The sequence below is a fragment of the Arvicanthis niloticus genome, chromosome 6, assembly GCF_011762505.2.
Source record: "Arvicanthis niloticus isolate mArvNil1 chromosome 6, mArvNil1.pat.X, whole genome shotgun sequence".
NCBI lineage: Eukaryota > Metazoa > Chordata > Mammalia > Rodentia > Muridae > Arvicanthis > Arvicanthis niloticus.
Window position 1 is genome coordinate 100,095,712 of NC_047663.1, and position 14,413 is coordinate 100,110,124.

The 14,413-nt window shown below is 48.5% G+C and overlaps 1 protein-coding gene across 5 annotated transcripts in view; it reads left to right on the forward strand.

Annotated features, from left to right (window-relative positions):
• Nucleotides 1-14,413, forward strand: part of Clec16a (C-type lectin domain containing 16A) — a 196,981-nt gene that overhangs the window by 150,277 nt on the left and 32,291 nt on the right. For all 5 annotated transcript variants that reach the window (XM_034505372.2, XM_076937429.1, XM_076937428.1 and 2 more), the window contains one exon: nucleotides 530-691. In XM_034505372.2, the coding sequence (XP_034361263.1) occupies nucleotides 530-691 (162 nt within the window). The remainder of the gene's footprint in view (nucleotides 1-529; nucleotides 692-14,413) is intronic.

Below are 14,413 nucleotides of genomic sequence, written 5' to 3' on the forward strand. Positions count from 1 at the left end.
AGAGATGATTAACAGTAGACAGGATATATATGTGTCATGTACAGATATAATATGTTCTTTATAAGGGACTTAATTACAGATTTTGGTGTCTTTGGGGAAGAGTCCTGCAGATACTGACAGATGACTCATTTGCATATTTTGTCTGTCTGTCCATGTATGCCTGTGCACAAACTTCGGGGGCAGAATCAGCTTTACTTGCTCTAGGGTCTGAAAGTGCATGCAAAGCCAAGCCTTTGAGAAGGGTCTTTTCTATACATTTCAATTACAAATTGGCCTAGTATTTGTTCTAGCCAAAGAGCCAGACTTAGAACCCTGCCTTCTTGGCCTGAGCCTCCTACTTGTAGTTGTGTTTTGAACTTTCCTAGGGACTCTGGCATCCTGCCAGTCTCCTGCTTCCAGCTCTCTGTTTGGCTTCTCCAAGGGTCATACTGTCAAAGCTAGTGTCACTCTAGCCTGTTGCCTAGTTGTAGCAAACTTCCTGTCCCCATTACAAGTGCTAAGAACAGACTATGGTGCTGTTTGCTTCCAGCCCTTCTGGACCTCCCAATCCAGCCGACGACTGAAGTCCTGGGATTTGGACTCTGCTCCACCTCCCAGCACCTGCCTTTCCGTTTCTATGAGCAGTGCCGCCGAGGCAGCAGTGACCCCACAGTGCAGCGCTCTGTGTTTGCATCGGTAGACAAGGTGCCAGGTAAGCCAGACCTCCTGCTGGGGCTCAGGCTGCTTTTCTGCTGAGCCTGCTGGAGGCCTTCCTCTCAGAATGCCCACTGTTGGAAGCACACACCCAACTCGCAGTCTTGGCTCTCCCTTCTTTGTTCCATCATTTGGTATGGTTTTCCAGACATCTCTTAGGTTTGTGAAGAAACTTCTCAGAATCAAGACTAAAATGTTTCTTGGAAATTTCTTGGAAATACTTGACTAATTAGTGATGAGAGTTGAGGGGAAGATTTTTTCCTTTGTTTAACATGACTAGGAGATAGTGCATGTGGTCCCCTGAGGAGGGAAACCGTGAGGAAGTCCCAGTGCCCACAGGCCTTCTGTTTCTTCCCTCTGGGAGCAGCTCTTCCCACTTCTGCTGCACTGTATCCAGCCCTCTTGCCCTTCCCCCAAAAGGGAGACTCAGTGGAAAGTTCAAGGGCTGAAAGAGCTGCTTCTTCAGAAGAGCAACTTCCTTCCTGCTCTAAGCGTCTAAGTACATCCATGTGCAGAAGATCCCACAGTTGGGGTGATCGTGGGGGGGTGGGGGGGTGAACGAGTCTCATCTCTTGATTATAGAACTTAGAAAACTGGCCAGGCTCTCCTCTGCTCTTAACACTTCCACGTTCAGGGCTCAAACTTGAATTACAAGTATGAAATATTCTCAAAAGTGATTACTGATGTTGGACCAACAAAAAGCCGTGACAGCCTGCCCCAATCCAACACTTTGTCTACCTCTGATTTAGTCTGCTTTCACCAGTGATTTGATTTCTTTATGTATATCATGAGTATACAACTTTTTAATCCAACAAGATTTGATAGAACGTAAAGAAGTCCCTTTTGCTCCAGAATATGTGAACAGTTTCTTGCATGTCCTTCTAGAAATATTTACTTGTATGTATGTATGTATGTATGTATGTATGATGTGTGTATACATATATGTGTGTGTATATATATATATATATATATATATATATATGTCTTTGCATATATTACATAAAGAGTTCTATGCCATGCATGTGATTATACATGTGATTCTCCATCCCATGTGATATGTGATACTTAACCTATCACAGATACTTAATCTATCACATATCAACATAACATCAAAAGCATAGCTGTCTGTGAGCATTGCCTCTGTTCTTAAAAAAAGAAAATAATGACTTTACACTTTTGAGATTTTACTGCCTGGCGTACAGTCAGGCCTGCCTGGTGCTTCTGCACTAGTCTGCTTAAGGGGGTACCCTTCCCTTGACCTCTGGAGGCTCACCTTGGGGAGAATACAGACAGAAGGGTATCTTACTGTTCTCATGCTCCAGCATATACCTGGAGAACCAGTACTGTGCCAGAGTCTGCCCTGCCTCAGCCTTCCACACCGGCTGCTTTATCTAGGTCTTGGGTACCCACCGACCAGGGATGGCCCAACCCCAGTATGTAGGCTCTGTTCTCCAAAGGCCTTTTGTTATCACCCTGCTGACCATGGCCACACCCTTCCCTTATCACATTGCCCTGGTTTATTTTCTCTGTAGGATTAAGTTCCCTTTCAATTTGTGTGCTGGGGCCTGGTTCCTTTGCCTTGTGGAGAATGTCACTGTGTGGAACTGTTCTGTTCACCACCCTTGCTCAGTGCCAGTGATGGCATCATTCAGTGTTTGTCAAGTGAACTGTAAACCTGCACTTGCTTCTATCTGAACACCAAGAAGACAAGGATATCCTATCTAGGACCCCAGGCATCTGGGGGGTTTAGTCTGCCTAGGAAACACAAGAGCACCAGGACCCAGATCTTCAGCAGCACCACCACCCAACTTCAGTTACCAAACTGACATGTGTCTCCCAAGCAGGAGTACCCTGGCCATAGATAGTCAGGGTGACTTTAGGTTACAGAATATGCCCCCAAACCCCCACCACCTGTGTCAGCTTTGCAGAAACCGGGTAAGGAAAGCCAGGTGGAGGCCATTGGCCTCCACTCTGCAGCATTCACAGCCACCTCTTAGGCCCTTGTTACCTTCACCTTCTGAAATGACAGGCTGTTGACTGTGGGAGTTCTCACCAATGCAAGTATGGGTAGGCAACTCTCAGGGCTCACTTGATTGGGACACTTCTTCCCTTTTGTCTGTATCCCAGGTGATGCACAGGCAAGTGTCACTCTAAATTTGCTTATATCTGATGGAAGTGTGCCTCACTGTTCTTGGGGGAAATAGTAAGAGGGACTGTATATATAAGCCAGGCTGAGGGGCTAGTGACTAGCCCCTCTGAAGTGTTTGGTTTTGTGTTTGTTTTTGTCTGCTTGGCTAAGCAGTTACAAATTCTATTTATCTTCTGCTCTGTATTGATGGCTCTTGCCACCTCATAGCAGCTTCCTAGGGAACAGCTTGGGTCGCCTGGTCAGGGAGGGAATGGCAGTGGTAACCAGCATGGGGCAGCAGTTACTTGAGGCATGCCCCAACCCCTCATGGTAGTAGCTGCTTCCAGAATTTGCCAAGGCCAGCAGGATATGCACAGCACATCCTTGGACTGGCGTTTCCGTTAACTCCAGGTGAAGGGCCCCGAGCAGAAGCTCTTCCCAGCAGAACTTTCTTAAGACTGAATTATGTTCTTTGCATGAATATATCACATCTTGCTAATTCATCCCCACCCTGCCCCCACTCCCTACCCCAAACCCCACCCCCAACCCACACTGTTGTAACTAGGAATATGTAGGTTTTAACTTCAAAGCATATACCTAGCAGCGGCCAAGTGGTCATTTAATGTTTTGAGAACTACCTGACCATTTTCCCTCAGTCATTTCAACCCTTACCTTTAGCTGAAATTGTGGTTAATTTTCCCTTTTGCACCATGGCCCTGCATTGGATGGAATGGGAGGTACTTGGAAGGGACCTGTTTCTCTAGGCAATAGCTTGGGGTGCCAGCAGAGTCACACTTGATGCTCTGCTTTCCTCTCTTCCTGCCCCCTTGGGGCAGGCATCTAAATCTCAGAGGAGGAGTTGGTGACTATATAAGCAGTGAGGGCCGAGGGCTGTGCAGACCCTTGAGGCCCCCTGCTTGAGCACTCAGTAAGATTGGGTTAGGGAGAGAGATGGGTGGCCCCTGGAAAACAGTACTCAGGACTGTTCTCTGGCCTCCACAGGCATGCACACCGGAGCATGCACACAGGAGTATACACTTGCACTCAAATCCTCAGGATCTGGGGAGGGCCACTGGTCTAGTTGCTATCAAGGCAAACAACCCAGCCTTATCAGTTGCCTGGCCCAGAACACTTAATAGTTCATTCTCTGGAACAGCTTGCCATTCCAGGGCACCAATGGCAGCTGAGTAGCCTAGGAGGAATGTAAAAGTGACAGGCTGGAAGGTACCAAGTGCTAGAGGCCTGTCACTGAGCTCCAGAGAAGCTAACAAGCACTGATTAATATGCGGGCATCAGCCCTGACTTTCCAGCCTGGAGACAATATGTGAGGTGCTAATATCCTGGGGGGAGGGTGCTTTTCTTGTTTCTGATTATAAAACAAAGCCAGCTCTCTCCCAGCTTCTTAAGACAAAATACTCTTTCTAGAGTCACACAGGAAGGAGGCCTGCAACCCCTTGGCCTCTCCAGCTGTGCCTCAGGTACCTGTGCAGACAGGCCTGTGCCAGTGAACTACAGAGATTGAGTCCTACCCTGCTTTTTACTGTAGCTTTTTTAAAAGCACAGTTCACTGGGCTGCTGAGCAGCTGACAAATTCTTTTCCTCTGATATTCCCAATATTTTTGCTTCCCTCTCAGCATGTGTAGAAGTACCCTGCCAAAGGTCAAAAGCCTGACTAAGGTCATACACCCTAAGCACCACAGATGCTAAAGCAAGTTTATCCTAATCTCTCAGCATGACACATCGGAAATGAGCCACCCAACCCTGCTTTCAGAAAGCAAGGCCTGACTATTGCCATCTGAGGCCTCCCTGCTCCCAGGCAAGCCCACATTGCCAGGTGTGTAGTACACCCTGGTGATCCCAGCCTACTAGACACATAGGCATGAGGACTGAGAGGTCAAGACCAGCCTAAAGTTACATGGAGAGACCCTGCCTCAAACATTAAAAAAAGAATTGCAGAAATCCTGTCTATTTCTGGAAGTATGAGCTATGTTGCAAAAATTGACTGTATCTGGCATTTTCTATACATTAATTCTCACTTCCAGACAGCTCTCAGAGCTGAGTCCCTGCCCTACTGCACACATTGGAAACCGAGATCCAGACTAAGCCTCAGAGCTCACAGGAGACAGACTAAGCCTGTCTCTAAACCCTATTTGCTTCACTTTGCTTCAAGGCTGCCTTTAGTGAAGACTGTGCCAGCTACCAGTCTTGGTTTGACAGAGGTTAGAGGATAAACTGGTTTAGAGAGCAGCCTCCTAGGTGGTGGTGGCCTAAACAGGGTAAACCCATCCCCATAATCTACACCCCGACCTTTGCATAGACCCAAGTTTTGGTGCTTTGAGACCTGTCTCCAAAGGATCAAGTATCTGAACAAAGACACTTCAGAAAAATGCTCTCCCAGACCACTTCTAGACTAGAGGGCATGCTCACTTGCACAATAGTGTGCTTGGCCCACAGTGAGAAAGAGCAGAAACGACACTGGAATCAACCTCAGCAGACCAGCAGCAACTGAGCACAGACACTCATGTCTAAGAGACTGACCTTCAAGTGCTAGGCTGCGAGTTAGGGAGATGCTCAGGGGAGGAGAGCACTTGCTCTGCCAGCAGGAGGACCTGAGCCCAGTGCTCCAGAAACTACAGCCCCAGCACCATGGCCAGACACAAGTGAATCCCAAGAGCTCCCTAGCCAGTTCCCCTGGTCAAAATGATGAGCTTCTAGTTTAATGAGAAACCCCTTCCCAAAGGAATGTGACAGTGTAATAGGCAATGACCAGTGTCCTGCTCTTGTTTCCATACTTACATGGCATCCACCACACACAAAGGAGATCAAGTCAAAGCAGACATGACTACCACCAAGAAGTCAGCTGGTGGTTCCATGCTTGCCAGGCCTCTTTTCAAGGTGCTAGGGCTGCTGTAAACAGAAAGCTTAGTTTACTTACTACTGGGAGCCCAGGAAGGAGCTACCGTATCAAAGCAGGGCCTGCAAGGTCTCCCCACATGGAATATGGCCCCCAAAGTGTCTGAGCAGACACAGGAACAGTTGTTCTATATAAGGCCCTAAAAAGACAGGGCCCAGCCACCCAGCAGAGCAGCCCCCAGGCCTGTGCCTTTTCCTAGGAGGTAGAGGGAGTGGGGGAGGAGCTGAGTTCTCAAGAATTGAATGTTGCTACATTGCTCTCAAGGGCTTGACCTACTTCAAAGCTCTGGGGTGATTGTGTCCTGGAGCTCTCTCCAATTGAACTCATGCAGTTGGTGTGGGAGGAGACCAAAACCCTGTACCCTCACATTTGGTCTTGGCTCTGCCTGAGAATGTTTAGGAAGTAAGCCTCTCTGGCAGAGCAGACCAGACAGGCTCATGCCAGCATTGTGGCACAGCAGTGGTTCTCCTACTCCTGTGTGTGCACTGAAGCCTGGGAGCCAGACGCCTGGGTTCTAACCCAGCCTCCTGGTTCACTGTACACTTCCTACATAGCCTTAGGGGTGTCAGTTGCTTAACACTGCTGAATTGTGCACTTAGAAATAGCTACTAAGAAAAGTGTGTGTGTGTGTGTGTGTGTCCACAATTAAAAACATAAAACATAGTGGCACATAACTTTAGTCTCAGCAGGAGCTAGTGGATCACTGAGTTCCAGGCCAACCAGAGCTACCAAGTTAAAAAACAAAAACTATGAAAGGCAGATGTCACTTACCTCCATAGGTTCTTGTGTGTGTATCCATCCATCCACCTGCCCAAAATGCAGCTACCTTCCTAGCATGGGTGACACATATGAACTCCATCATCCCAGACCCTCTCTTGTGGCCACTTCCTCTACTCATGAGACAACTCAATGAGCAAAATGCTTGACACACAAAAGCACAGGAACCCAAGTGTGATCCCCAGAGCCCAACAGGAGGATATTTGGGTTCAACTGTAGGTCGTAACAGTGGGTGAAATTCTGTACCCTGATCCAGAAGAGGTCTGCCTAAGAGCCCATGGCTTGTAGAGGAGGCCAGGCCAGGCCAGGGCCAGAGAGGAGCAAGGAGTCACCATCTAAGGCCATTCACAAGCCCTAGGAATTATTAAAGTCTGCAGTGGGAAATCTGCAGTGGGGAAGGTCACCCACCTGCTGATTGGCCAGCCTAGGATTTGAATTGGGATTGTGTGCTTTCCACCCCCACAAAACATTGTATCTTCAGTTCTGAGGACATTGGTTGGCAGAACATCAAGGAGCCATTGTGCTTCAGGTTCCCTGAGCTATCTGTGGCTGAATTCCACCCCACTCCACTCCTAGTGAACCAAGAGGAGGAGAGAACATGGCTTGTGTGGAGTCAAGTCTGCATCTGAAGGAAAAGACCCTGAAAAGCACTTGGAGAAACTTGTGTGTTCACGTATGAGGCTAGAAGTGTTCTAGTTTGTTCTATGGCTCTGATAAACACCAAACAGAAAGGGCAACTTGAGGATGAAATGGTTTATTTCATCTTACAGTCCATCATCGGGGGAAGCCAAGTCATGGTCCTGGAGCAGAAGTGAAACAGAAATCATGGAGGATGGCTGTCAATCACCTCTCCTAGACCTGGGGATGGCACCAACCACAGTGGTCCCTCTTGTATCAATTAGCAATCAAGAAAATGCCTGCAGGCCAGTCTGTCGGAAATAATTCCTTCACTGAGGTCCCCTTTTCCCGGGTTTGTCAAGTTGACAGCCAAGATAAGCTGTCACATGAGTATGTACATGTAATGATAACAGTGTGGAGGTCAGAGGTCAGCTTTGAATGTCATTCCTCTGAAACCATCCACCTTGTTTTGAGGAAGAATCTCTCACTAGGACCTAACTTGCTAATTAGGCTAGTCCAGTGGCCAATAAGCTTCAAGGATCTGCCATCCTCCCAGACTCTGAGATTACCTGTGTCTGCCGTCACACCCAGCTTTTTAAAATGTTTGTTCTGGGGATTAAACTCAGATTCTTTGCTAATCGAGCTATCTTATCCCTGAGAAAATGATTAATTCTCTTTTTGATGTTTACTTTTTGTTTCTGAGGCATCTTATCAACTGCTGATTGCCATTGGCAGATAGTTGATAACAGAGACAGAGAAATAAAAGTGTTTGCAGAAATAGATGTTCTAGCCATGGCTTTTCCGTGTGAATAGATGAAGGTCCACCAGAACTCAATATTTTGCCTCAGATGTTCTCTTACTAACTTAAGAAACTCCAGGTTGCCTTCTGAAACAGGAGAAACCGCTTTACAATTTCCCAAGAATTAGCCACTGTTCTACCTTTGCGATCTGAGAGAATGAGTCGCTGAGTAAGTAGTATTACTGAGGTTCAGACAGCTGGGAGGAAAGTTAGGTAATTCACAGGAACTCATTAAGAGTAAGAAAAAAATAGCAGACATGTGGCAATAACAGTGCCAAAGGTCAAGCGTGGGGGAGGGGATCAGAAGGCCTTGACTCTGGCATATACCTGTTCCTTTCTGTCTTAGCCTGCCAGAGGAGGAGACTAGCAGGTTTTAAAGGGATGTTTTAGATTCTAAAGAAGTCCTGTGGTGAACTCACTTACTGTCTGGGGTTTGGAAGGGAAGAGCAAAGCCTCTAAGCCAGTGCTTACCAAATGCTGGCTGGCCTAAAGACACAGGTGGCCCAGATCAGATCAGGGAGGCTGATCCTGGGAGGGGGAATGCTCTGCCAGGACCTCATCAGGCACAAGATGGTGCCTGCCAAGAAGGGTGAAGAAAAGACTGGTTGAGAGCTAGGTAGGGCCAGATAGCAAGGGCTCTGGGGGCTGTTGAAGGATCAGCTTGATACCAAAGCAGCTGAAGCCCTGAACGTGTCCAAGGCAGCAAAGAGTGCAGGGCGCCCTGGACTTGGCCTTGATTTGGCTCCAGCTGGGAAAGGCTTGGAGGGGGCAGTTAAGGAAGAAGCATGTGTTAGGGTCCCATAGTTGCTTGCTCACTCCTGGACAATAAGGGCCCGTGCACACCTTAGTGATGCAGAAATGTGTCTGGTGGGAGCCTTTCCTGGGTTGCTGTGCGCTCATTCCTCCTCCAGCTTCCCTGTGCTACCCAGGCACCTGCATGCTAGGACGGCTTTGATGTCTACAAAGAGCTTCTGGGTAACCAAGGTTGGTCTTGGGCTCACAGAACGACAATATAGGATTATATTGCTTTTTTAAGAAACCTAAGCACCCTTGATTGTCACTCGCCTACATAACTTAGAGGTTTTCTTTACATTAATCCATAGAGCTCCCTCATTCATCTAGACAGTGACAGCCCATCACCAGTGTCCTGTGTGTAGAGTTCTAGGCTGTGGCCAGCTTTCTGACTTTTAACAGATAGTAGGCACCTCTGAAGAGCCTTGCACAAAGCTTCCCCTAGGGGCAGTGATGCCGAAGTGGACCCAGGAATAGCTGGGTGGTACACCCAGCAAGATTGAGAGTCCAGTGAAGTCTGTGGTTATGGCTAGAGAGAAGCCACAGCAGCAGCTTGAACAAAATGTCAGAGAGCCTCTGTTCCTGTTTCTCTTGAGTGCCCCATATGCAGTTAGCAAACCAGCGCAAGCTTGCTGAGGCCAGAATCTGATTCAGAGCGCTTCTTACTTGTGAGATTGTTCCTTCTGGGCCTTTGGGAGCTTCAATGGCTGTAAAAGCCCCAGAGACTGGCCTGTCCACAGTTGGACTTGTCCATCCAGAGGGAGACTTGAAATTAGTTTTTCTCTGCTCCTTCTGCCAAGATTTGCAGCTTCTTAGGATTCTTTTTTCTCCTTCTATATTGTGATGGTACCCAGAACCTAATGTGATGCTCAACATTGAGCCACAACCCCTAACCCCAGTTTTAAAGTCTTTCATTCTGAGGCAGAGTTTTAAGAAATTGGCCAGGCTGGTCTCAAACTTGGAACCCTCTTGCCTTAGCCTCCCAAGTATCTGGGATTACAGGTGGGCGTCACCATGCTGAGCATACCTGGTTCTTTTTTCTCTGCAGCCAGCATCTTACTGAAATGCAACTGCTTCCATTTGTATAAATGTGCTTTTCTTCAAAAACACACACAGGATTTGTGTGTGTTTGTAAGCTTTGTTTGTTTGGGTTTGTTTTGTTCTGTAGAGGTAGGGATTGAATCCATCACTTTGTGTGTTACAGACAACTGCTCTACCATTGAGCTATATTCCCAGCCACTAGGAGCTTTTTTTTAGCAACTCAAATCCTCAAAAGATTGAAAGTCAGGATTACCCAAGTATGACGAGAATAGCTATTTCACAGCTTTTCTTCACACTTAACATGCCTTCTTCAGCTCAGAGTGAGAAGCACCCCCAAACCCATCAGCTGGGACCAACACTCTGCTTTACAGTCCTTGTGAGCCCTTCTCAAGACCCAAAAAGCCACCTGTTCAGGTTCCACTTTAGGAGTAACAAGAAAAAGGCCAAGCCAGGCATAGTGGTGCACATCTGCAAGTGTAGCAGTTGGGAGATGGACAACTTTGTGCCAGACACTAGGCTGCCTATATAAAGTAAGGAGAGAGGCCAAGTGTGGTGGGGATTAGCCAAGAACCACCTTAACTCCATGGGCTGGGATCCCGGACTAAAAAAGGAGAAGGTCAGCTGAGGTCCAGCAGTCCTCTTTCTTTGCTCCCTGACTGAATCCTCCTGCCTCACACTCTCACTACCATCATGATTCACACGCCATGGTGGACTTAAACATGTAACTTCATTAAAGGCTCGTGGACAGCTAGTCCAGCAAGACTCAGAAAGCAGCAGTAGAGGCTCAGAGCAGGCCTGCTGCTTCTGTTCTGCTGGCCTCCTGGGAAACATCTTACCTCCTGCTCTTTGTTCTTCTTTCCTGCTAAGTCGGCTGGAGGGTTCTACAGAGCTTCTGAGGTAGAGAATATTTTGTTGTGGCTTTCTCAGCATGGTGACCTTACAGGTAGCAGTTTGGCCTCAGATGCCAGGTTCCACATGCACTTCAGCCTCTTGGATTGCCAGTGTCCTTATAAACCTTGGGGACAGCCAAGTGGTAGGAAGAGTTGTTGTTCATGGAATGAGCCTTCCCCAAACAACTCTGAACCTCATGGGAATAAATATGTTTGTTCCCCTTTCTCCCAGTTCCAAGCCAGAAGCCCAAGGGAATGCAATGCCTAGCTTGATGAACTGAGTGCTTATGGTCTCCCCCTCTCAAAGAGGCCTTTGAGCTGGCCAGCAGCACACACCCAACAGAAGTACTGGGCTCAACAGTGTGAAGGCTGCCACCACTTGAGTGCCTGTTCTGCACAAATGCACATTACTGCACTGTTCCCACAGTCCCCTGTCCCTGCCAAGGAAGCCCTGGCAGAAAGATGAGGCCCACTCCCCAGAGTTAGGTCCCAAATTTTAGTTCACACCTGCCCACAGATATCGTGGGAAATTCTGTAGAGCCCTGAGCCTTAGTGTCCTCTTCTGGAGTAAAAAATGCAGCTGTACCAGCACTCCACAGAACCACTGACCTGGAGTCATAATGAGGAGAGAGCCAGCTCAGGTCAAAAAGTGACACCCAGGGCCAGGAGCTCAGTGGTAACCAGAATACCAGGCCTTATGTCCTGTGTCCTCCAGACAGCACCATAGATGCTCACAGGGTTCTGGCCAGGGTTCTCTGGTTCTGCCAGCCATGCTATGGCACCATGAGGGTTAGCTTTTCATGTGGCATTTGTGCACCAAGGCCTCCTGAAGCCTATATAAGTACATCATGCTGAGGCAGCCCCATGGGGAGGCCAGCATAGTAATGAGCAGAGCAGCTGTCGGGCCTGAGCTACGGGACATTGAGGACCCATATACTGGAGCACAGAGAGAATGGGAGAAGGCAGCCTCTGGCCACTTTAAACAGGAGCAAGTTGACCTGATTCATGTTTGTCTAGGCTCCTTGCTCCTCCTGGAGGCATAAGGGAATAAAGACAACACATGAGACTCCGGGTCTCCCAAAATCTAGGCAGGGTTAGGTAAGGGTAAACCTCCTGGTTTGGTAACTCTAGCCCTGGGACCACTGCTGGACCTGATCCCCATGCAGCACCTCCACAATGACAGAGTGCCTTTCATTAATGAGCAGTGAATCCTGGGAGAGGTGACGTCTCAGTCAGTCACACTACCAGAAAGAGGTCAGACTTTGCTCACAATTCTGCTCCCTGCCATCTGCTCTAAGGTAGAAACATCTAAAGAGGTTGGCCCCACTGGTTAGAGGGTACATGAGCCTAACTGTATTGCTGGCAGCAAGCCGAGTATCTCACCATCCTTAACAGTGATCCTAGGACAGAGTTGCTATTCCTCTCCTCTTTGAGCAGGTGGGGAGACCAAGGCTAGAGAGGCGGAGGACCTCACCAAAAGCCACATAGCAGTATGCGCAGTTACTGAAAACCTGATGTCAGCTCACAACCTTTGGTGTCTAAGAAGATGTTCTAGGGACAGACCAGAGGAAGTTTGGGGATATGCCCTGGAGAGGCTAGAGCTTGCCCTTGCCTACTAGGTTCTCACATCTGACTCCTGGGCCAGAGAAGTTTGCCCGGTAGATGTGACATGTAAACAGCTTTCTCTCCTACTTCTTCGGCAGCCAGGATGGCTCTCATCCAGAGTTCTCTAAGATAATAGTGCTGAAAAGGCTCCAACCTGTAGTGGTGAATCCAGAAAGTTTGAAGACTGAACAGTGTAGTCAAGCCTTTCACGAGTGGGAATTTAGCTCATTGCCTTCAAATCCATGAAGGGGCCTTCTCTGAAGAGAGTGGAGTTTGTATTTCCCTCCATTCGCTCTTCAAGCGTTCACTGAGCACCTGCAGGTGTTGTGTGCTGGGTTTGGCTTACAGGCTCTGCCACATAAAGTTTGCCATCAGCTTCATTTGAACTGCCATTCCTGTAGCTAGTTAGCCTCTAAGGAGGATGCCCTGACTAGTGAGGTTGATGCAGGTCCCTGAATGGGCAGGGAGGCAGATTCAACAGAGCACTGGATGGAGAGTAGCATGTGCAGCCTACGTCAGGAAGCCTGGACAGGGCCAGGTCCGCTTGGCTCCCATGACTTCCTCTATGTCCCAGCCTGCCCTAACAGGGTCCGGGTAGCCAGGCACAGCTCCTTAAAAGGCATAGAGTCAAGCTAGTGTAGCAGCACACACCATTAATCCCAGCACTTGGGAGGCAGAGGCATGCTGATCTCTGAGTTCAAAGCCAGCCTGTCTTGGAGGTGTGGGGGTTCCAGCCTATAGGACAGTCTTTGGCTTGAGCCCTTATTCAGGACCAGCCAAGCTTTATCATTATCATGTGTGCACAGGGTGTTCGAGTACAGGTGTGCTCATGCCATAGCAAGCATCTAGAGTCAGAAGGCAACTTTCAGGAGTCAGTTCTCCTCCCTTGGCTTGGGCACAGCAAGAGTTTTAACCCGCTGAACCGTTTGCCAGTCCAAGCCCCACTTGTAAGGAGAGATCAAACAAAGCTGTCAGGGAACTTCCCTGCTGGACTGGAGGCTTCCAGGTTCTTCTGCTGACCATCTATGCTCCAGAGCTGATAGAGAGAGGTTTCCCTGAGTTTCCTGTATGTGGCTTCACAAGAGGACTCCTGATAACCATTTCAGTGACTACAGTGACTACACTGGCCTGCCACCCTAGCACCAGCTGTGGCTACCCTGGCACCGGGCAGTGTATGACTGAGTTTCCTCCTCCTGTGGAGCTATCAGAGCCACCTTGTCTGATGGCCTCCCTGTACAGGACTGTGCTCCCTCACATGTTTGGCATACAAGGGACCCTAGGTATTGGAGTAGGACACATAGAAACCATAGATCCAGTTTTAGGAGTGGCCAGTTCAATGGCAAGTAGCAATTCATCATAGGTGTCTGGATCCACTGACTGGACACAGGCTCAAAGCTGGGCAGCATCCTTGATGTACCCACCCATCCTTGTCTCCTAGGTGAGGGCCGAGTTTTCTTTTCTGTTGTGTTTGCTTATGGGGGGATGTGCTGTTTGTTGTTTGGTTTGGTTTTTTGTTGTTGTTGTTTTGTTTTGTTTTGTTTTGGAGACAGGGTCTCACTATTAGCCCTGGCTGGCCTGAAACTCAATATGTAGACCAGGCTGACCTCGACTCAGAGAACCCTTGCCTCTGCTCTTTAGTGCTGGGGTTAAAGACATGTGTCGCTATTGCAAAGCAGCTGTACTGGGTAGCCTTTACCCACCATGGGTGATAGCTTCCTCATAAGCACACAGATAGAACCCCTCTCACCTAGGCTTCCCACAATCTATATATGCTAGCATATTCTAGCCCTCCTAAGACCCTCCTTGCTGTAAGCAATGAAGGCAGCACTCCACACACATGGCTAGGAGGAGGGGCCAGATCTTAGGCAAGGATCCAGTGACCCTCCCCTGCCTTTTGCTTTTAGAAGGGAAATTAGACAGTCTGTAAGCCAGGGAAGCCCCCTGCCTACTCAGCACTCTCCACACGGTTTCCTCATCTTCTCCCCTCCACATCCTACCCAAGCCATTACTCAACTGTGAACTGTGGAGGGCAGATCTAGGCTTTGACTTGTGCTAAATTCCAGCTCCTAGAGTCTAGGACCTGGACTCTATAGCAGACATCTGGGTGGTGCTTGATAAACCTTGGGTGGGTGGGTATCTGGATACATGCACTCACA